Genomic DNA, 22,307 nt, shown 5'->3' on the forward strand with positions numbered 1-22,307 from the left:
CGCGGGCGTCAAAGTAGTGAATTTCATCCGGGCTCTTCGTCTGGAGACTCGAAGAGTGAGTTGCATTGAGCATGTAATATAGCGCGGTGACAAGAAGATCCCCTACAATACCATGTAGCGCTCACGAACCAATGAATGGGAGAGCGGTATCAAAGACAACACAAATTACACCTTCGGCAAATCAAAAGGCCAGATAGCTCGCAGGTCTCTTTCATCCCTAATTGGTTCACCGTCGTCCGGATCTTTATTTGTCAGTACTGCTTGCAACATCCCCTTGAACATAGCCTTGTTTTCTGTTTTTGCCACCTCCCAGTTCTCTGGAGGAACCCATCCATCAGATGCACTGTCAAGCAAGCTGGACAAATCACGCTTCAGATTCTGGGCCGCTTCAAAGCATCTATATTCCTTCCGATGCAGAGCCATGTCTTCTGGCGTCGGTAAGGAAAATGGACACGAGTTGGCAAATCCAAGTGCCTCCCAGTCTTTACACGTCTCAATAAGCTCATGTCGAAAAGCAACTGCGCCGTCTTTCCATGTTCTGTAGCAGTACCGAAAAGGTCGAAACATGCCTTCATCCATCAATCTAGGGCGAGCGAGCTTCGGAGTGAGGAATTGAGTACAGACCTCGTACGCCTTTGTGCATAACTCGCTATCATCTACCCCTTGAGCAGGGGGTGAATAAGTCGCGAAGTCTGGAACCTCATCTGAATACCAGAAAGCTGGCTCTATGCTGGAAGACTGCCAATCAATAATACCAGTTATTATCGAAGGATCATTATCTGAAACAAATATGTTTCTTTTATGTAGGTCCGGATGAAACAATGTTGGCACAGCTGCATCTTGCACTTGGCCATCTGCAGACATTGCATCTAGCACCGTGCGTCCACGTTCGAGAAGGTCTAAATGTGTTTCAATCGAGCCCTGATAGGGTGGCTGGTCTGAACACAGAGAGTCTCTCGGTGGAATCCTTGAAAGACCGGCATCAATAAGGCCATCAGAAAACGTACTTAGCGTCAACCCTATATTTCATGTCTTTAGCCCTCATCTTCTTAAGGCTTGAGGTCGGAATGGACTCACAAGGGCCTTGATTGGGAATGGTACACTGGTAATACCTGCCATCTCCACAGTCCCAGTATCTTTTTCCACAGTGGGGCCCGATGCAAAAGCCGCCCTCTAGCGGTAGCCTAGAGGAAGAGCCCAATAACGAGGTAGAGAGATATAAGCTTCCATAGGCGGGAAATTCGATGTCGACCACCTCTCTTAGCTTTCTGTAGATGGCATCTATGCATTGAACTTTCTGATCCCCCGACATGTTGGGCCATTTCTGCTGTAGCTGTATACCAGCCGCATGTTCCATGATGATATATTCACTTCCAACGCTATTCGCTGCATCGTCGCTCCAGGCAAGAATTTTTGGGATCGGAACGCTGGTTTTTCTTTGCACTGTATTACATAAATTTTAGTGAGGCTCAAATATTCTCGTCATATGATGAATCCACGTACAATATTGGATTGTCGCGACTTCAGAAGCCGTGGCTAATCTCGCAGGGCCAGCTAATGTGAAGGGCAGTCGCGCCACGACACGTGAGCCATCGTCCATGGTGAAAATGAACACCCTGTTGAAGCCACCTTCCTTTTTCTCGCAATTTTTGATGGATCTTTTGCCGTCAGATAAGCCCACTATCTTTCGGCAGAGTTCGTCAAAGTGAAAGTCAATCCGGCGTCTTTGGCGTTCACGTTTGTCGTTCCGAAGCCACCGACCGCTCGTGTATGAGTAAGGATCAAACTCTAAGATCGCATCAGTACGAACGTACACCACATAACCCTCGACTGGGCTTACCGTGTACCGTTGCCTGCTCCATTGCGCGTCCTGAGAATAACTGCACGCGACCGAGTTTGGAGAAGGGGGTTGCGGACGTGGATTCGCGAATAAGGGAAGACCAAATATAATGAGACCGATTAGAATGGTGACTCAAGAATAAAGGCACTTGCAACACCCGAAATGGCTTTGCGCGGCGCATAGTGCGAAAGGGTTAGAGAGTAGTGTCAGGGGTAGCATGATTCTTATATCATCTGCCACTCAGGCTTGAAGTTTGCCAAGACTGGACCCGCGTATACGTCATCTAACCGAACCGCATATAGACAGGACATATAGTATTAAGATGAGACTATCGACAAATAGAATCTAACCAACGCAAAAGTTTTGCCAATCACAACAGTCCCACTTAAATCTCCTGTCTTCCCACTTCTTCCGCGCTCGCCAGATTCTTCAAAACTGTCAACCGTGTACCATTGGCAAGATTGGTTGGCTTCCAAAGCATTAGCCAAGCTTCTGTTTTCCTTTTTGCACCAACTCGTTCACTACTCGAACATATTCCGCATTTTTGTCCTCGGCCGTGGTGTTGAAAGTCGCAGTCGCAAGGTTTTCGTGGGTTGTATTTTTTTTGACCCAGTCCTTCAGTGCTGGACTCTTGGCTTGAGAATTGACCTGTAAATTTACATTCAGACCTTTCGTGTTGTCGTTGTAATGACCCGCGTCGATCCGTAATTGGAATTGCTCGTCCTTGGTTCTTGATGGGATCAGGCGGCTGCCTTCAGCGGCGGCGCCAGTAAATTTGGACGAGGCATTTTTGACATTCTGCGCCAGTTGAGCAAAGTTCGTCAACGCCTTAGACATTTTGCGATTTATTGAGCATGTGCTTTGATCGTAGTTTGTGCGGATAGCTAAATTGTCAGCGTAGTTTTGATCTGGGAATGGATAAGTCGACATACCATGCAGAGGACAGAGGGCTAGCAGTGTAGAATCAAGGGAACTAATTTCCTTGACAGATACTGACGCGTGTAAAGTAGAGTATTTATATAACGTGGCTCACTACCGTTTCCCGACGGACAGTCCTTGCAGTTAATAAACGCCACAAAAGAGAAATATATCTTGAAACAAGAAATATACGATGTTCATGCATTAGTGGCTGCAATAGAGGAGACTGAACCCTTGTAATTGGAGCTCTGAGTGAAGCGCTATCCGCTGCCACTTGGGCCCAAGGGCACCAAAACACAATAAAGCGCTTCGAGTATGTGCTGCCGTTGGGGCTGGCGCCTACAAAGAAATAAATGCCAAGTCCCACGGAGGTACGTGGCTTATTCTAGGGGGGTATTGGTACCGGTGACTCTCACGGCGCTAGCATGGGCCCTTGATTCGCACAGGCGAGGCAACCTGCGGCATGAACCAAAATGGAAGGACAAATGAGGACAAGGAGGGTCTGGTGTGATAGTCTAGCCAATGCTCGAGACTATGTCGTGCCAATGGTGTGTTGGTGGCTGCGGGCTAAGAACACTCCGGCGCTTCCGCAAAACCTCTAGAGGCACTTGAAAGACCAGCCACTAGCCCTAGCTGGTGCAGCTATTGTTCGACCAATTATCAGTTCTGAATACGCGCCTTTGCATCTGCTGTGTGAGCCAGGCACCTGGTGTGCCTATTGTTAGCTTTTGCGTGCGCGCATGTTTGTCAATTACCCTGACCCTTCGCTTTCAATTATGCGACATGGAGCCCACTTCCTCCGCCAGCAATGTATATAATCGACCAGTGAGATCACACCTCACTTGATGCGTGGGACTGAACTCAGTGATCTGGCCTCGCAGATCACCATCAGAGGAGTCGCAAAAGCACTTTTCCCGGCATAATATATGCCCATTAATGAGAAGCAGCGTCGATCTATTGGGGATCATAGACGGGTGACGGCTCCCGCGTTACCCCTTACAGGATGAGTTGCTCGCGGATCAACCCAGCGGGGAATTCTGTCTAAGCGACACCACGTGGGAGTTGGTGCAATCTCCCACCTGTTAGTACTCTCCTGGCGAGTTTTCATTTTCTGGCCCATGTTGATCTACAAATCCCCATCTAAAGCTCACCGATTTTAGAATGATTGAGCAGAGGAAAAAAGAAGGATTATCTTGTCGATAGGATGTCGAGGGATGCCGCTTGCAGCTTACAGTATGAAAATATACGCAATCAGCAATCTTACCAAATTATCAAACTTAAGAAAGCGCCTCCAGACCACTACCGTCGTATGAGAATCTCTCTAGCGAATGTAGGGAATGTAGGGTTTGCGGGTTATGTAGGTCAATGAGTTACCTCATGGGGAATCTGCGCATATATGCGCAGATTCCTTATGAGGTAAAACGCTAGGAAAGAAAAGAACGCAGAGTCTCAGACGTAAGTTGGTCAGGGCGAGGCCTGACCGTCCAATCATGAAAAGACAGCCCCCGGTCAGGCCGCGTAACGCCCTGAGATGATCGGTGTGATTATGCAGTGATTGCACTGGGCACCTAGCTCAGCGGACCCCAGAAATTTCTCAACGGACCCCAAACATTTTCTGACTAATGCTGGGGTCCGCCGAGGTCGCGGAGCTCACCAGACCCCAAAATTCCTTTAGGCATGGTCGGCCTCATCACATGACTTATGCAGACTTTGTGTATCTTATTATATAACACGCCAAGTTGAACCCCGAACTCCATACAACTTCATACAACCGCGTCAAATCGCGTCAAATCGCGTCAAAGAATCCGTGTCATCTAAATTTACCCCTGATTGATGAAGGTTGCAAGAGCCCAAAAGTCGTAGTGGGAAAGTTGACTCCGTCATGGTGCGAATAAACAGGGGTAACCAAGAAAACAAAACCAAAAACATTGTTTTCCCGACGGAGCACTAAATTTGATGACATAGAGGATTATATAAGACTGGTTTTTGGGGTCTGGTGAGCTCTGCGACCTCGGCGGACCCCAGCATTAGTCAGAAAATGTTTGGGGTCCGTTGAGAAATTTCTGGGGTCCGCTGAGCTGGAACCCGGCTCTCACCCCGTTCTCACCTCTATCACCCCAGTCTCCAAAATTCTCACCCATATCACCCACACTCACCCTAGGATCAAATCCGACGCCATTTTAGAGCTCAGGGCGCATTGAGAATTGACTGCGTACTATATGTGGCTTAAGTACGGCTGAGCGGACGGGAAGCCCTGTTCTCCACACCCTATGGTCGTATGTGGTGGACATAGCACTGAGCTGCGTTGTATAGCATTGGTAGCTAGGAGAAGTGGATAGGTTGGACATTCAAATTCCCATTGAGAAGTCTCGACCCAGAAGAACGATTTTGATTACGTTTTCATGCAGTCCAATATTGGAGGACTTGCTTGCCCCACTTTCTCTCGCATAGAAGAAACGACTCTGGATCATGTGTACGATAAGGTAGCTGTTCATCAAAGTAAATATAGTAAAGAGAGACTAAGCTTGTTAAAAATGTCCGTTAACTCAGTTTAGGAGTGGAGTCTGCAATCACATTCATGGCGGGAACTTTCACCACATATTTCTTGACCCAATTGACTTGTCAAATCCTTGGTATAACTATGGCAGTAATGGGGACTGAGAAAAAAACAAGTGGCCTACCATAAGAGGCTCTGTTCCACCTCAGAAGGAATGATTGACTCTAAGAGCGGACTGGAGCTTGGCTGTGATATCCGAGGGTGACAGTTGCGCCGCATGCGGAAGTTGCGCGTGGAGGCCAACGTTCGGTCCGAAGGGCACTCCATGTGGTTTCTAGTCGATTTATCGAATTCCAATTTATCTCGCTGAGTCTTTCGTAAAATTCGCCCCAGTCATCCGTTTCGTTGAATCATCGCAACGGACTTTTGTAAAGCGCTGGAAGGACATGTTGCTCCCACGCGTTGTGATTATCGTCGTGAGCGTCGTTGGATGCCTGGTAAGTAAACATCAATATTCCAGATCCTAAGAATTGCATCTTAAGAATCGTGGCTAATGGGTATTTCCAGTGGCTATGGGGCGTTCCTTTCTTCCCCCGTGTTCCCCTTCCTAGCACGCTACTACCGGCAAAAACGACGGATGCACGCAAGATTGTCATGGTGACCGCAAGCTCAGGCTCAGGCCGAATCCTGTCATTACCCAACATTAAAGAGCAGGTTTACGAGAACAGGATGACATATGCTCAGCGGCACGGTCTGGAGTTCATGTGGGCGAATATGACCAGTTACAATCTACCCAACGGCGAAGGGCTAGTGTGGAACAAGATGCCCGTCCTGAAAGAAGCGTTTGATCGATTCCCCGACGCTGAGTGGGTGTGGTGGATCGATATCGATATCATCATCATGAATATGTCCCTCAATGTCTACGACCATATCCTCACACGAGAGGGACTCGATCGTAACATCCTTCTCGACAAAAAAGCTCACCGGTGCTGGCGGCGGGGAAACCGGATATCGTACTCCGGCGATATACAACTACGACGATATCAATTTCGTCATTCCGGAGGACCACTGGGGAATGAATGCTGGGAACTTCTTGATGAGACGAAGTGAATGGAGTGACTGGCTGTTGGACATGTGGCTTGAGCCGCTATTTGTCAAGGAAAATTGGGTCTTTGCAGAAAACGACGCTTGGACGCATATGTGGCAGAATCATGAAATCGTGCGAAAGCACTCTGCTTGTGTTAGCCAGCGATCCATGAACTCTTACCCGGCGAGTAATCCTCTTGGTGAGAGCTGGCAGGCGGGAGACTTTCTCATTCACTTTGCTGGATGCGATGGAGGCGGGGAATGTCCGAACAATTGGAAGCGATACTGGGCTTTGAGGGAACAGGTCGAGGTGCCGATGTCAGTGCATAAGAAACTGGCGGATGGCACAGCGGAGATCGAGAACACTCAGCGTGGAGTTGGTATGCCACTTCAATAGGGAGATCTAGGCTCTTAGAAAAACATATTCATTTCTTGCGATGTATTTGTTGAGTGGGTTTTGCTCGAGGCCTTGAAGCTTTGTTCTGTCAGTGTAGAGCTGTCCTCGTCTCGCGGTTGACAAGGCATCTGACTAGTTCCCCGTTAACGCCTGCTGATATCTGAACGATGCCGACCCACTATACTGCATTACTGAAGCCGGTCCTTCGTACTCAACAATATACCCTTGCTTACAAGCAGTGAAAGAAACTTTCTGTTGAGACCTATAGAAATCATCGTAATCCTCATTCAAAGCATCCCGTAGTGTGTTCACGTCACCCTGCGGATGGAGCTGGAGCCATGGCTTTGTACACTCCACGCCCACGCATGTTTTCAAGACCATCAGAAGAGCATCCAACCGTGCCACAGTGTCACTAAGATGCCGGCCAAGGTATGTCGATCTGGCGCTAATGCGGGTGATGTCGGTCGTATCCCGTAGCAAGTTGTCCATTTGGTATTCATCTTTCACCATGTCGTATAGCTCATGCTCGTTCGTACACCACACAGAATAGTACAGACTATAATCATCTGATACAATCCGTAATCCTTTGTATGTATTGTTAGAGACAGCCACTGGGAGAGGAACGTTATTTTTGAAAGGCATGGTCTCATAGACGTCCGCTGATCCCCAAAGTTCGACGTTGATATGCTCAGCAGCTTTCACGTCTGTCTCACCGGTGACGACAGGAATAGTCTTCCCGTCAAGCTTTGTCCTCATGGGCAGTCCAAAAAGCTTGAGGAACGTAGGCGCAAGGTCCGTGTGAGTTGAGACGGCAGAGCTGACCTGCCCTTTAGGAACACCAGGCCCGCGCCAAACAAAAGGGATATTGATGTCAGCTTCGTATCCCTCCTTCTTACCACAGCCCAGGCGATGCTGCCCAATGTGATAGCCATTGTCAGCAGTGTAGATGATGTGGGTGTTGTCTAAGATGCCATGGCTGGCTAGCGCACCCACAATCTGACTGACCATCACATCCAGGCCAGCCACGGCCCGGAGTCGGGATCGATAGAGCTCATCCAGCTGGTCAACCAGGGACTGGTTCTGATATGGGAGATCTAGTAGAAATGATGCTCCGCTGGGCTCTTTCGGATTCCAATTAGGAGTTCGTGGGACTTTGGCGTCAGGAAAAGCGTCTGCCCATCTTGGCTGGGGGATCGGAAAGAATGTCTCTCCGTTGCCACTTGCATTGATTCCAACGTGGGGCACTGCTGGCGCCACAGTAAGAAAGAAAGGCTTGGCATCGCTCACAGCCGTGTCGATCATTTCTAGTGCATGCTTGGTTGTGATGTTGATAGCATGCCTCTCCAAGTAGAATTCGAAAGGTCCGTTGTTCTTTGTCCAGGTTGTGTTGAGATAGTCGTAGACACCAGGCTCAAGTAAGAAGCTGGGGCCGTTAGAGATAATCTTCCGGTATAAATACCATCAATGCGAATCCTTACTTGCTGCCAGTCCATCCTGCGGCAGGGGGATCAAGATAGTTCGTCACGCTATGGCCATTCGCAAACTTTCCCACATAGTATGTGTTAACACCACCTTCCTGAAGCCAAAGAGGCAGATAGTCATCGTTCAAGCCCTGAGTTATAAATTTAGGGTAACCCCCTCCTGCGCATCAGCTTGGATCCTCGAGCAACGGAAGCTAACTTACCCCATGGGACTACAACGTCGGTCACATTAGTGTTGCTACGGTTGTCAGAAAAGTTGTGCTACCTTTTCTCCTTGCCGGCTGTTTACTTACTGGACACACTTCCCAGTAAATAGGCTAACTCTCGATGGGCAACAGAAAGCACTTGTGCAATAGTGTTTGTCGAAAGTGACTCCATTGTCCCCTAAGAGACGCTTGACATTGGGCATCTAATCCATTGAATTCAGAAGTTTATCTAGTGTAATTAGCCAGCGAGTACAGTCACTTTCATCCCGTATGCACCTACCTTGGTCATCCGACATAATCATCAATATATTAGGCCTCGAGCTATCTGCAGCATACGCTGCTCTGCTAAAGAGCGCGCCCGCCACAAGGGCCTGTGACAGAGCCAGCATATTGAACAAAATACTACTGGACCAGCTTAGGGTCCACCGCACGTAAAATAGCAATCAAATCCAGGTTACTACTAGGGGGGAAAAATTAGAAAAGCCGGCCGCCTTTTATACTGGCAAATATTCCCCGCACCGCCTGCAGGGGGAACCGAGAGCGCGAACCACCTCTCATTGGCCGCTCAAGGCGACATCCCATGTCGATCTTTGAGAGTCCCAATCATCATTGATCACGAAATGCACCTGCGGGGTACACATTGGACGCCTGCACTCATAACAGGTTCTCGGAAGTCGGCTACAGGTTGACGAAGAACCGGCTATCGGCTCGAGACTTTCGTCACTGCGAGGCTTGATGACGAAGTTACTAGGCCGAGGTATTCTCTTCTGCATCACACAAAAGAAATACCCTCTGGAGCTTGCATAGGTCGGTGGATGCCATGAATACTTTGGAACACCATGGTTGACTTCGGGTCGATTTCTTGCAGACCTAAGATTAATTCCTTGAGGCGTAGTGGAGCATTAAGAACGTCTGAATGGGTCTGCAGATGAATCTTATCTTTGTTCGCTGTCAAGGTGATATGGAATAGTTGCCAGTTTCTGCATTGCCCTGTAAAAAAGTATTCCCTGGCTGGTTACTCAATTGTAATACTGCCCTTCACGGAGAAGATGAGCAGGAAGTAGGATGAAATAGACGAGCAGAATACACGAGCCTCAGTAGCTCTGAGGGCCTGCCTTGAAAGTCTTCGATAGTGAAGGACGGTGACTGGCCTTTCACCCACCTGTCTTCCTTCCGTTTCACTTTTCCCAAGCTCGGTTCATCGACACAAGGTCAAGTCATGATATCCAGTTTTGGCTCTGACGGGAAATTATCTATGCTAACATCTTAGAGTACTCTTCTTCTTGCTCACTCCCTCGCTAGATCTTCCAAGGTTGTCTAGAAACCACCGTTTCCGGATCCTCCACCTCCACATTCGCGTCGATTATCATGGCTGAGATGCTTGTTCCTGGCCTCTGGATTGGCGAAATGTGTATGGGTAACGTAAGATTTATTGTTGCCCATAGGACTCTCCTTGGCAGGGAATAGTGTGCGGTGGCTAGTTCTCTGGTGGGGACGCGTCAGGAAGGTTCGCCTGTTTCTCTTGGGCAGAGGGGTAGTCCCGTCGCACTATCTTGGACCAAATCTTCCTAGAGAAAAAAGGTCACGAATTATTCAAGCTCTATGAAGCTGCCGCCGCATTATGTTGCACTCCATAAATGAGGACGTTGTGGCGATGGACTAGTTACGCTGTGAACAAACTCTGGATAGGTTTTCCTCTAGGAACAGATAATATTCCACAGGATCTCATACTGAAATGGCTCCTCCAAATTGAAAACACTTGGAAACATTTCTACTCCAGAAGAACTACCGTGCTGGCACCCATCAAGGGAAAGCTTTTTTGAATGGGTCTCCAGGCATGGAATTTGCGATTTGGGGATTTCCGTCGAAATCGACGCTATATACCAGATAGCCTCCCAAAATGGAATCCGTGGATCACAGTTCCTGGCTTAGTGATTTGCAAAGTCATCACGCGTAACCATTACTTCTTTTTATCGCACTATTCCAAACTGCGTAATAATAACTCCTTGAGAATAGAGGTGTACAATGCGACTTGGCCAGATGGATTTGCTACAAGGAATAGCCCACCCAAAGATCTGGGGAGCATATCTGGGGAGCATATCTGGGGGACACAATGCCCGCATAGGATCCTATGTCCCAAAACAGAAGCCATTCAAAGCAGAAGACTAGAACTAAGTGAGAGGCCTCCCATTTCAGTTACACCTTCATTTGGACTCGAATATTAAATCTGTTTCAAAGATTCTTGTGTTTTTGGTATTTTCTAGTCTTAGAGATAAAGGTTGCCTCATCCTCGTCATCCTCTCTGCATTTAGTCTCGAGAATTCCATATGAACTAGATTAAAAAGCTTTTTCTTGGAGAAGGGAGAGTGAAAATTTGAACCAACGGCCTCCTCGTTGTGTAGGACCAATCTTGCATTTTAGCTCGGCATCAATAAGACCGGCCGAGGCTGGATTCCCTTGCTTCGAATTAAGGAATGCTTTAGGACTTAAAAAGACCTGCATGGTATTCAAAACCCTCTATAACTACCCACACCAGGATACAGTATCTGCCACCTGCCTCAAGTTGGAGCGATGGAGCCATGTCATGATTTCCTTCATCACAAGGCCATTGCTCTCTTTCTTCGTGTACTTGAATAAGAGAAGTAGTCACAGCTCAGCCGTTACTATAATGCAATGCGTATGAAGGGGTGATTTTCAAGCTGAAGCCGCCCTTCTGGTGCGCCTATAACTAAAGGCCACCCCCGCCCCTTAGATTTCTCGATCCTCACTAAAACTCACTGCTTGTCGAGGTAATCAGTTCTTGTCAACTGTGCGGCGAATATTAAAGGCTATCCTCAACAACTATTCGCTATCCTCCTGGAGTGGTACGTCTTACGGTGGTCCATCTCGTCTAAGGCTATCATATACTTATTATCATTTAGAGCGCGTGGCCGCATCTTGAGCAACACAGCACATCATTCGTTTCACTGGATCTCGGTTTCTAACGGTTCGTATTTCTACTGGCTAAATATGGATCAACTAACCTGCTGGATTGTTCGACGAAGCAGGGACCTGATCCAACCCATCGAGGCTCCTCCCCTCCTCATCCTTCATCTCCCACCCTCCCTTTCGTTGCTCCAACTAGAACTTCACCTTCTGTTGTTCTCCCTGCCTCCTTCACAACCCGCTGCATCTCCTTCACCTCAGTTATTTCTAGCGGTGATAAAATCCCTGCTGCTGAAGTTTCTTCTCACTGCTTCCTATGTCATCTACCAAGCCTCAGCCTATGATGACAGGCTTCCGAGGTGGCTTCAAGAAAGAAGCCAGGGACTTCAAAAATAAAAAGGGAACTGAGGCATTCCAAGGAGGTCCGTCTTCAAAGCCCATGAAATTGGAAGCAACCACTAAAGAAGAATGTGAGGAGACAGTAAATGAAGAAGAGGACCTCACGGAAGACGAGTTCATACGGAAATGGGTCCAAGAGGGGACACATCTTGCCTCTGGCAGTCATGGGGCGGTTATCCTGCACGCAGATGGCAAGCGTATCCTGAAAGTTCCCAAAGCTATGTCCGACCCGGAACGTTATTCGGAGAACCGCGCCAGTGCCCATATCATGTACATGAAACATGAAGTGGAAATGTACAAATTTATTGAAGGCCTGCCTGGTGTCCTCCCAGTTTTGAACAGTGAGAAGCGCACCAAATGTATTGAGATGCCATACATGCGACAAGGGACCATCGCCGCATATCTTAAGCGGGTAGGAAAGGCCACGAAGAAACAAGTCTCCCAGTGGATTGTTGCCATTGGCGAGACGCTCATCCGGCTTCATGAGAAGGGGGTGGCATTCAATGATCTTCATACCGGCAACATCCTCCTTGACGATGATCTTGTTCCTTATATCTGTGATCTTGGATTGGCCGAATTTCTTGGTTCCGAGGAGTCGCCAGGAGACGTCGAAAGAACCGAAGTCGCCGATTTAGTCGAGATCACATACAAACTTGTCACCGGGGCTCATGAGCGAATGGAGATTTACGAAGACGAGAGCCTCGAAAGCATATTCCTCGGTCCGGTGCTTCTGGAGGCTATTGATGGTTATCATGCTACAATGGAATCCTTCATCGCAGCTGTCAAAGTTTGGCTTGAAGAGAACCCAGATGCCCAGAACGCCTAAACGCTCGGTATCTGCGCCAAACGAAAGACTAAGAATGAAGAACAGAAAAGCAAGATTCTTTTTCCGGCTGTACGCAAATACCCCAATATCTGTCAAATGCCTTCGTATCATGATTCATATTAGTCAAGTCAGATACCCAGTCGGCTCGCTATACCCGCCCGTTACTTGGGGACGGAGAACCTCGATTTCGCAAATGCGCTCAGTGTCACCTGCTGCTGCGATTAGTTGTCCTTCTCTGGGATATACTGATCCACGAAATGCCTGGGCCCGTCATGGAGGCCAGGACAGAGAGTCCTACATTATTCTTTCCCTCTTTTGCTGGCTTCTGAAAATACCACTACTTCCCATTCCAGGTAACACCGTTATGTCAATTTTACGCGTTCTTGCCGGACTTACGGTTGAATAGCAACGACATCTCGCTAAAATCGGACACACTTTCACTCAGCCACGGTGAATCAAGCTTTCGAGAATCTGCTATTGGTTCCCTTCTCCAGTTGTCTTCCTCAAGGATTACTGGCGTCCCCTTCAAAAGCCAGCGCGGGCGATTTTACGCTATGATTGCTAGCTGGGCGGCTGCTCTGGGCCACTTTCCGGTGTTTAGTTCCTGCAATTTGTCTTGTTCCTCCTGAATATGAGAGGCCTGCGCTTTCGAATGCCCTTTCAAAGAATAGAAGACCACAGATCTAAAAAGGGAAATTCGATACGATGTGCTGGAAGAATTTTCCGTCTTTCAAATGTCCTGGGTTTGTACTAGCAGTAGTCTCTTGAAGTGGCCTTCAATGTCTGTAATATAATCGTCTTTCATTTTAGAACGTCTCAGATGTTTGGAGATAATAGTACTAGTCAAACGGAAGAGTTTAAAAATAGTGATAGAAATACTGGATTTGAAACAGCGTCAAGAATCCTACTATCCTAGAGGCTTACCTGTAGATTTCAGACATTTTCTCCTTCAGCATTTCGTCTGACTTGTATTCCTCCAGTGGATTAAGGCCTTGTATATAAAGGAGACGAGATCCAGTTTTAGAGGGAAGCCGGAGTGCATAATGAAAGCCCGGGTTGCACACTGTGCTCTTGCTGGTATGGGTGCCCTTTACGAGTACATCTGGTTCGATTATTAGGTTCAAAACTAGCCACATCGGGTTTAGTGGCATTGAACACAGAGATCGAGGTCTCTTGTAATCATAACACGTAATGCCTCTACCTCATTATGTGGGTACATGCTTCTTCTGGAAGAAAATCGAGGTCCGTACTATGAATCAGCAGGTCAATAGTTTTCGCCGTTAGATAATCATGTTATGTCTTAGACAATGTTGCCCAATAGAGAGCTTCTTTACGAGAAAGACCCATATCTCATGAAGTACAGTCTGCCCTATCCACCTTCATAGTGTATAGTGTTATTATGTACAAGTAGATACAGTGTAGTTGCAGGGTGTCGAATCTTAGGCTATTCGACACAAAGGTTGAGGCTGCCTAGTAGACGTATTCGAAATGAAGATTCTCCTTGTCGGTCAAGTCCTTGAATCCCAGTCTCTCACGCTCAGCTTCATCGAGACCTAATGACACACGTCGCTTGTTCTCGTGGGACCACAGCACGTACAGGATGGATGAAGTAAGGATGACTATGCAGTAACTGGGAAGAGGTCAGCATTGTAGACGAAATCATTTCCCATAACACCACTTACCAAATGATCAGCCCCGTCCATAGTTCCGGGTAATGTTGTCCCTTTGTCTGGCTCCGAATCAACTGGGGCCCGATAATATTACCAACACAGTACGCGACGAAAATGGCAGCGGCGTTAAAGCTTCTTTTCGTGTGGCCCGCAACATTTGCAGATCCGAGGGAAATAATGAGACCGACGACCGGACCAAAGAAGCCAAGGAGCGAGTATCCTGCCACGGGCGTCACGGGCTTGGTTCCCCAGGTCGATTTCCAAATCATAGCAAAGCCTGCTATCACCGGCAGACAGCATAGAATGAGGAGAATGATACGGATGTTCTTGACCTTTGAGCACAGCCAGCCAGTAAGGATTATTCCTACACCGGAGACCCCGCCGAGCGGGAACTGGAACAGGATGCTATCAAGCGATGAATAGCCGAATGTGGATACGATAAGTGGGCCGAAGCCGGACACAGCGCCGTTGACAGTGTACCTGGTACACATCAGTAATTGATCCAAAGATTCCCAGGGACAGCTACTTACGCGGCGGCCATTGTGATAGAAACTAGCCAGACGTTAATGTCCAGCAGTCCTTCCTTGATCTGAGAGAGCTTGAGTTTGTTTTGCTTGATACCAGTCTGGCCGATCCTTAGTCTCTCCACTGCAACGATCCTCTCCTCGGGTGTCAGAAACCATGCATTGGAGGGCGCGTTTGGGATGAAGAAGCAGACAATGCCGAACAAGAAGGTCAAGGCACCGGCAAAAATATAGATGTACTGCCATGGCTGCAGACTTCCTTCGATCTGGGCAAAGCCGTAGCTTATAGCACCACCAATAATCGTAAACCACCCAGTCGCCTGTACACGCGGTTATCAGCCAAAGAGCCTTAAATCTCATCATTGCTAGTTGATGACTTACCGACCACCACCAGCTCTGTCTCAACGATTGTTCTGACTGTGTATAGAATCCGCTAACAGTGACCATGAAGCAAGTAGGAATGATAGACTCCGTGAAGCCTAAATCTAATCAGCACACATATCCCGCGGAAGTCATGAGACCTGCTGCCTACCCAAGAAAAAGCGTTGCACAAAGAGACCTCGCCAGGAGCTGACCCCAGCAGTAGCAGCACAAATGATAGCCCAAATCATCACCATCGGTCCAAGCACAAATCGTGAGTCGAATCGCTGAAGGGCGTATGTCATAGGATATGACCCAGCTAGCTGACCGAAATAGAAGAGCGAAGTGGCCCAGCTCAGTCTCGAGGTATCCTTCACTGGCGGACTGACCGATGTATCTGTGACGGAGAGCTGGAGATCTGCAGTCATTCCAAAAAGGACTGCGTTCCCAAGAAGCGCCTTCAAAATTGCTGTTAGGAATCCCTATTCTTGGCGACGAATCGTGGACCGCCCCCGATCCGTTGCACTGTCCTCACCTTGTCGTAGTAAACCAACCCGTAGCCTAGATGACATCAATCAAACATGAAATCATATGATTCGGAAGGGCTGGCATACCAATCACCATCGCCGGCACGAGGCAGAGATCGATTTTCCGGCGCACTCTTTTCTCGAGATTGGGATCAAAGGGTCGCGCTTTCTCGCCAATCGAGTCTGCACTATCGTCGACCTGTAGGTCCCTCTCGACGCTCCACATGGGATCCCCAATATGCAGATGCGGCTCCTCCATTGCAAGCGAAAACTGCAACCTACCCTAAATAGTTCCCCAATCTTCCACAAGGCTGGTTTGCTCGCGGGGACTGCGATCTTACTGCGTATTAAAGTTTTTTACCCGCCACGCGCGAAACGGCCGAGAACCGCTAGGGTCAATTTTATCCCGCGTGCTTCCCCGCGCTATCCCCCGCGCTAATGTATACAGTCGACTAACGCTATGGTAGGAAAAATTCCCCCAAAAAACATGGCGTGTAATGTAGGCAGTAAGCCCGAAAAAGCCTCGTCGGGTTACCAGCTCCAAGCGGTGCAACTTTCAATTCTCCCAAGTGCTGTTGAGTGGTTCAACCAGGACAAAGTGGGGCGGGGAAAGTCGAGTAAACAAGAGTGTTGCAGAGTTTACTCGAGCTTTCCCTGTCTGCTTCTTCTGCGTCAAGAACCATGGGCTTTCGCACGACCAGATCCAGATCGGCAAATGATTCGGATTCAGTGATTATGGCTGCTGGAATCTATCGCTCTTTAATTTGAAAGCGTGACCCCCTAGTGAAATCTAGAAAATATTAGCAGGAGGAAAGCTTCTTTCATTCTTCCAACGACAGCCCGGTGGAAATAGCGGTAGGTCTCGTCTCTCATCTTCGGCCACTTTGCCCTACGTCTGTAGGGAGATGATCATGACGTACAATAATGTCGTGTAAACACCATGATCTAGTTCACACCATAATTTCATAATATTCAGTACTACATACGGTAGCCGCGTTATCTCGTGTACTGTGCCACCAGAGCTTATGAGACAACGGCTAGCTCACTCCGCACCGGTACATTATGCTCCATGCCCGGCTTAGGGAACCCAGTCACGTTGACGCCCTTCCGGAAGAGCAGGCAATGGGTCGATCCTCCAAAATGGAACATGCCAATCTCATCGCCCTTCTCTACGTGCTGGCCCTCCTTAACCGTAATCTCGCAAGTAGACACCTCAGCCATTCCCACGCCAATGAAAGCCATCAAGCCGATGGCAGGCTCATCCGCTTCGAAGAAGATGACCGCACGAGTCTGCGTAGACGTGATATACGCCTGAGAAGTGACTTGGTTGCCAATGTCGATATCTTGGTTCTGCGCAGCGGAATATCCGATCCCTTCGAAGAGGGGCTCGGAGTAATATGAGCCGTCCACAACAAAGGCCTTAGCCACTTTGCCCGAGACGGGGGCGTGCCAGCGGTGGTAGCTCAATGCACTCAGGAAAGCTTGGTAGATAGTACCTCCAATGAACTCCTTCGCATACGGATCATGATTGAGCATGTCGACAAGGGAGTAGTTCTGGCTCTTCAGCCAGAACTTGTCGCGGGCATGAATATTGTGGGCTGTTCTGTAAGGCTTCGACTCGCACGCGTTGGCGATAACCTTGCTATTTTCCGGCTGGGCGACCGGTCGCATCCCCTCGCGGAAGGTCCTAGTAAAGAAATGATCCCACGACTGGAAGCCGAAGTTTGGAGCCGCCGGGTCACAGTGGAACATGTCTTGGAACTCGAGATTCTCCGCTATGGTGGGCCCAACCTTGGCGACTGCAGTCAGGTCCCGGTGGCCTGTTTTGCCAAACCATCCATTCGAGGAGCTGTTCAGAACCTTTGCTGAAGCTGGGGATCGCAGGAATTCACCCCAGGCATTCAGGACTTTTTTCAACATGGCATTGATCTCTGGGTCCTGGAAGGCAGCGAAGCCACTGGGCGTGCCCATGGGCCAGTCCAGGATGGCGGCAATGGGAAGCCCGACCAGCCCCACACGATGGGACTTGTCGGTCCACGAGGGCGCAGTTGTTAGAATATGATTGAGCACTTGCAGGAAGTGGTGATAGTCGCGGATCTCAGGGTGGCCGGTGGGGTCCTTTCGGTATGGCTCTTTGTTGGGGACTTCTTTGAACATTCCTTCGATCAGCATGTACACCCGCGGGTTTGTTTCAATTAAAGTCTTGAATTCTTCCAACACCGGGTGCAACTTCTGTTTGTTGTTGTCAACATGGTCGATGATCCCACCGAGCCATTCCTTATGGGCGGCATGGTTTGACGGCATCCAGTTGCCAACACTGCCAATGTTAGGTTTCCTACTCTGACTGGGCTTTCAGTGATCCAGAAAACATACTGGTGCAGGTGATGGGCATGATCAGAGTTGGAAGACATTATGTCTTGAAATTTTTCCCGAGGCTTGGTACAGAAGGCAAAAGCAAACTTGGAAATGAAAATTGCAGGAGATCTGCAGGGGAAAAAGGCATAAATATACCAATAGTGCGGGATAGTGAAAGCTTGGCCTTAACGAACATCTTGGCAGCCAACTTTTTTTTTTTTGGAGAAGCTCTACAGGTGGTGTGCATCATCATGACGACGAGATCTCTGGATTGGGCTAGACCATCAATTTATCTTCAACACACCCCGCGTTAAGCGGGCTTGCTGCCTTGGCCATGATGGGGAGATGGGGAGATGGGGAGATCCAGTGATGATGTCATAGGCTGCGTCGGCTGCGTCGGCTCGTGGGGTCAAAATTGTGATGCCTTTTATGCTCACCTACCTTGGTGGCCTCACTTAAAAAGACATTGCACAATATTTCACATTTCTATTTCATACGTAGTCTGCTAAGATGTGCTTTTTTCTTGGGTGTCGGGTGTCCTCTGCTTGGAATCCTGCACCAAAGTCATCTATTGGCGGTTAGGCTTGATTATCTGGTTCTGCGATTCAAAAAGCACGCTCTTCCTTAGGGTTGTCACCACATAGAAAAATTGCTGTTCAGTCAAAGAGCTTTGAATGGAACTGAGACTACAAGAGGATCCGTGGTTCGGTTAGCGGCTCCGGAAGGTATCTATTAGCTTTACGAACCAATAAGTCTACCATGCCCGGTAGGCTTCAGTATAGCCCCGGGAGAAAATAACAGCGACCCGTCAAAAGAAGAAGTTCCTTACCTTTAGAGATACTAAGCCAGGCTCAGTTACAGCAACTCATTCAAAGTAAGAAAGATGTGAAGCGAAATCCACAATGAGGCTTTAGGTAAAGTCTCAGATCCAGGGATTCTTTCTACAAAAGTTTAAGGGAAGAGGGGCATGTTAACAGTACTACTATTAAAGGCTACGAAGTGTTGGGGGAAATCAAGAAAACAAAAAAATTTCAAAAACAAGAAGGCACTATGCACTGAAAATGAGCAAGGCACGTAGCCTGTTTGTTGCAGAACGCAACACCTCAATTCCCCCGCGACTGTGGACCATGCCTAGCCTTCGTTGACGCCCGCTGACATGGTGGGTCACAGCGGCACCAATAGGCGGAGGCTAGAACCACTTGGTCGCCCTCTATGCTCACTAGCCACTTACTTCGTGAGCTTCAGCGTCCAGCGTCCGTTAGGACCGACCAAGCAGTCCTCCTTCTTTGATTCGACCGACTCACGGACAAGCTCAGCGGAGTCGGCAGGTTGGACGCTGCCCTCCTCAACATCACACTCAATGGAGTATCCGGCCAGAGGACCCCACTTCTTGAGGAAGCCCTCCTTCACCCCATCCAAGAACTCCTGGATGTCATCCTTGGAGTGCTGGATGGACAGAGTGTACGGATAAGCCTCCGTACGGGTGACGCTGAAGGTGACCGTGTTCACCTTCGCGAAGAAGACAATATGCCCACAGGCCATGCCGGCCCATGCAGGGCGGTGGCGCGCATTGGTAACGTGGACGCTGTTGCAGACGGCCTTGATGGTGATAGCCATGTCCTTCATCATGTCGGTCCAGGAGACCGGCTCTGGTCGGTCTGGAAGGCCCCCTTGGCAGCGGATTGCCATCACAGGATTGAAGGAGACCTCTTCCTCTCGGCGGCGGAGGGCAACGCGGATGGCATAGACTTCGATCCACGCGTCGACAATGATCTGGCGAATCTGGTATCCCTCTCTGACGGGGAACCACAAAGAGAGGATGCTGGCCCAGACAGATGCAACATCGGTAGGGGTAGAGTGGGTACCCAGGGTGTTGATTTGGTCGGTCAGGGCAGGGCAGTGGTGGAACTGGAACGCGTCTTTGTGTTAAAACTTCAATTGGGGTCTTTGAGGCGCGCTCATTAACTAACATCGCGAAGAGGATGGTCATAAGAGACATATCCACTTTTGTTCTTAGGCCCAGCTTTCTTAGGCATCGTGATGATGGACAACGTGAAGAATTTGGATGGTAGTGTGATGGCTCTTCCAGGATTCGTTCGTGCTTTGTGGCGCGTGGATGGAGAGGGGAAGTCTGGAGGAGGGGGAGTTGAAGTGCAAAGTGGTAGTTTTTATTGTTTTGGAGGAAAGGGGAGTAGTACTGAGATATCAGACGACCATTCGATTCCTTCAATAGGGCTTATAGATATTCAGGTGAAATAGGCATGATATTATACCCTTATAGCAACTCAGAAACTGGGACTTGATAATCCGTAGAAGCAGTTATAAGATATCATAGAAACAGCTAGGCGCTCTCTTTGGTTCGTTCGTGTATTATTTTATTCCATGATTTCTGCACGGCTGTCAATAATCCCCTGCATCATTATAGTTGAATTTTCACTAGGTGTCATTGTATTCTGTACACTCTAGGTATAGCGTCTATTAGGACAACCCTCTGTTTATGAAATTGTTACCCCCAAGCATTGATGTCTTTTTTCCCCTTGCAAAGAAATTAATGTAACGATGGTCCTTCATGAATTATATTCATAGCTTCGAAGCTAACCCAATGGCCAATAGCTTATAGGGGAACTCATATATCATTGCTCATCAGCAGCTAAACAATTTAGGTGCTGATGACACCGAAAATGGCTGATTAGCGCTTAGTATATATAAAAACTCCAGTTCAGTCACTCTTCAAACCTGGACGGCCCGCAGCCCCACAAGACTCAGAGCTTATTTTAGAGCAAATTGTTGCTACGAAAATTTTAACCCCCACAGACATGGCGAAATAGAGGCTTCGAACCAAATAAGTCTAAGCATGTAGGACCTTAGTGTTACAATCATGATTCGCTTCATACTAGTACCGATATATTCACCTCCCAACATCAAGCCAAGGACAGCCTTGAAAGACCACTGTCATCTTTTGGGCAAGACCGGCAGTACACCCTAAAAATGGCTTTGTGTAGGAATTAATATATTAAAGAATAATAGCTTGCGTATTTGGTCTAGCTATGGGGAACGACAAGGCACTGTCAGGTCAAGTGATCAAGTTCAAACTTTGACAGTCCGGAGGAGTGGCAAAATGAGGCCAAGGGAAAATATTGCAACATTAGCACGGCGGCAACAGATTCTTCACCCTCGAACTGCTCAAAGTCTTTTTGCAATTTCTTTGTATCCAGGTCACCCTATTCCATGTACTAATATTACCACTATTTTCTGCCCGTACGCGTCTAAAGAGTTTGCATCACCAAGGGCTGGTCGAAATCTTCCGGCTCCCAGCCCGAGCTCGACACCTTGAATTTAGCTACAACTTGAAGTCGCCAGTACCGATCGATGCTGCGTTGGCACTGCCTGAGTACAAGCCTCGCGACACGCTAAACCTCGCGGGAAATATGCCAGGACTAGTATGGCACTCTATTTTTAACCGATCGCACCGTACAAGGGCTGAGGAATTTAGAAGCGCCAGTAGAGTTTATCGGTAATAATTTGATCTATCTTGTATTCAACTCAAGTTGTGTTGTACGTACCATGACGATCATAAGTATAATGTTCGAGCCAGAGACTCTATACCAGTGCCAGTCAGTGTCAGTACTGCGCGGAAAGCGGCAACATATATTTGAATACCATCTATTCCTGGTATCCTTCCCATTTAACGTCCTTCTCGCCGTCCCCTTTTCCATCGTCGACGGGTTGAGATCCACCGGACGGAGTTGAATTTTATTCTAAAGTCTAGTTTTGTTGCCATCTTGTAGCGCGTTCAAATTCCACAGCCACAATTTGGACGAGATGCACGCCCTGCGACGACATAGCAAAACTTCGAAGGCGGTAATGTGTTGTCGATCCAGGAGTGTTTCAAGCCCGCACAAATCTTCAACCTGGAACTCGAATATATAAGACTATTTAGGCCAAATCGGGTCTGTGTAGCGGTCAAGAATCTGGAAACGCCATGAAAAAAATCATGACGTCTTGGCGAGGCCTTCTATTACGGGAATGTAGCGCGATGATGATCACCATAAGGATGTGTTCTGTGCCCCATGCATGTGTTGGCAGACTGGCATACCATCATTTACTCCGCCATCACCGCCGGGGGAAAACAGGGGCGTTTCAGCATCTGACCGAGCCCCCTCGATCCTGGCGGCTCGATACTGAAAGAGCACACGTTCCGTCGCCTGATTCATGTATTTCGTCTGCTGTCGCGCATGCGGAACCACCCGGAAGAAGGAACGGATTGACCGACTTCCATCCTTTCGGCCAAGCGCC

General features: G+C 48.4%; 8 protein-coding genes across 8 annotated transcripts; 2 read left to right on the forward strand and 6 right to left on the reverse strand.

The window, feature by feature from the left end:
• Nucleotides 1–165: 165 nt before the first annotated feature.
• Nucleotides 166–1,862, reverse strand: N7468_006250 (uncharacterized protein; the record flags this gene model as incomplete). Its single annotated transcript, XM_058475546.1, has 4 exons — nucleotides 166–1,019; nucleotides 1,078–1,443; nucleotides 1,504–1,788; nucleotides 1,841–1,862. The coding sequence occupies 4 exons, from the start codon at nucleotides 1,860–1,862 to the stop codon at nucleotides 166–168; spliced, it is 1,527 nt and encodes a 508-aa protein (XP_058328436.1).
• Nucleotides 1,863–2,320: 458 nt separating this feature from the next.
• Nucleotides 2,321–2,677, reverse strand: N7468_006251 (uncharacterized protein; the record flags this gene model as incomplete). The annotated part of the gene is made up of 1 exon (XM_058475547.1): nucleotides 2,321–2,677. One exon carries the CDS (start codon nucleotides 2,675–2,677, stop codon nucleotides 2,321–2,323), a length of 357 nt encoding a protein of 118 aa, XP_058328437.1.
• A 3,024-nt stretch (nucleotides 2,678–5,701) lies between these two features.
• Nucleotides 5,702–6,738, forward strand: N7468_006252 (uncharacterized protein; the record flags this gene model as incomplete). Its single annotated transcript, XM_058475548.1, has 3 exons — nucleotides 5,702–5,752; nucleotides 5,823–6,173; nucleotides 6,235–6,738. The coding sequence occupies 3 exons, from the start codon at nucleotides 5,702–5,704 to the stop codon at nucleotides 6,736–6,738; spliced, it is 906 nt and encodes a 301-aa protein (XP_058328438.1).
• Nucleotides 6,739–6,870: 132 nt separating this feature from the next.
• N7468_006253 (sulfatase family protein) lies at nucleotides 6,871–8,714 on the reverse strand (the record flags this gene model as incomplete). Its single annotated transcript, XM_058475549.1, has 5 exons — nucleotides 6,871–8,161; nucleotides 8,217–8,379; nucleotides 8,423–8,457; nucleotides 8,513–8,628; nucleotides 8,706–8,714. The coding sequence occupies 5 exons, from the start codon at nucleotides 8,712–8,714 to the stop codon at nucleotides 6,871–6,873; spliced, it is 1,614 nt and encodes a 537-aa protein (XP_058328439.1).
• A 3,075-nt stretch (nucleotides 8,715–11,789) lies between these two features.
• On the forward strand, nucleotides 11,790–12,575 carry N7468_006254 (uncharacterized protein; the record flags this gene model as incomplete). The annotated part of the gene is made up of 1 exon (XM_058475550.1): nucleotides 11,790–12,575. One exon carries the CDS (start codon nucleotides 11,790–11,792, stop codon nucleotides 12,573–12,575), a length of 786 nt encoding a protein of 261 aa, XP_058328440.1.
• Nucleotides 12,576–14,045: 1,470 nt separating this feature from the next.
• On the reverse strand, nucleotides 14,046–15,915 carry N7468_006255 (putative MFS transporter; the record flags this gene model as incomplete). The annotated part of the gene is made up of 7 exons (XM_058475551.1): nucleotides 14,046–14,205; nucleotides 14,258–14,725; nucleotides 14,776–15,089; nucleotides 15,151–15,248; nucleotides 15,302–15,611; nucleotides 15,665–15,690; nucleotides 15,744–15,915. The coding sequence occupies 7 exons, from the start codon at nucleotides 15,913–15,915 to the stop codon at nucleotides 14,046–14,048; spliced, it is 1,548 nt and encodes a 515-aa protein (XP_058328441.1).
• Nucleotides 15,916–16,679: 764 nt separating this feature from the next.
• Nucleotides 16,680–18,067, reverse strand: N7468_006256 (uncharacterized protein; the record flags this gene model as incomplete). The annotated part of the gene is made up of 2 exons (XM_058475552.1): nucleotides 16,680–17,973; nucleotides 18,030–18,067. 2 exons carry the CDS (start codon nucleotides 18,065–18,067, stop codon nucleotides 16,680–16,682), a joined length of 1,332 nt encoding a protein of 443 aa, XP_058328442.1.
• A 1,171-nt stretch (nucleotides 18,068–19,238) lies between these two features.
• Nucleotides 19,239–20,047, reverse strand: N7468_006257 (uncharacterized protein; the record flags this gene model as incomplete). Its single annotated transcript, XM_058475553.1, has 2 exons — nucleotides 19,239–19,919; nucleotides 19,982–20,047. The coding sequence occupies 2 exons, from the start codon at nucleotides 20,045–20,047 to the stop codon at nucleotides 19,239–19,241; spliced, it is 747 nt and encodes a 248-aa protein (XP_058328443.1).
• Between the last annotated feature and the right edge of the window lie 2,260 nt (nucleotides 20,048–22,307).

This window comes from Penicillium chermesinum (genome assembly GCF_028974085.1).
Source record: "Penicillium chermesinum strain IBT 19713 chromosome Unknown utg000005l:1.0-4115287.0:1.0-4118363.0, whole genome shotgun sequence".
Classification (NCBI taxonomy): domain Eukaryota; kingdom Fungi; phylum Ascomycota; class Eurotiomycetes; order Eurotiales; family Aspergillaceae; genus Penicillium; species Penicillium chermesinum.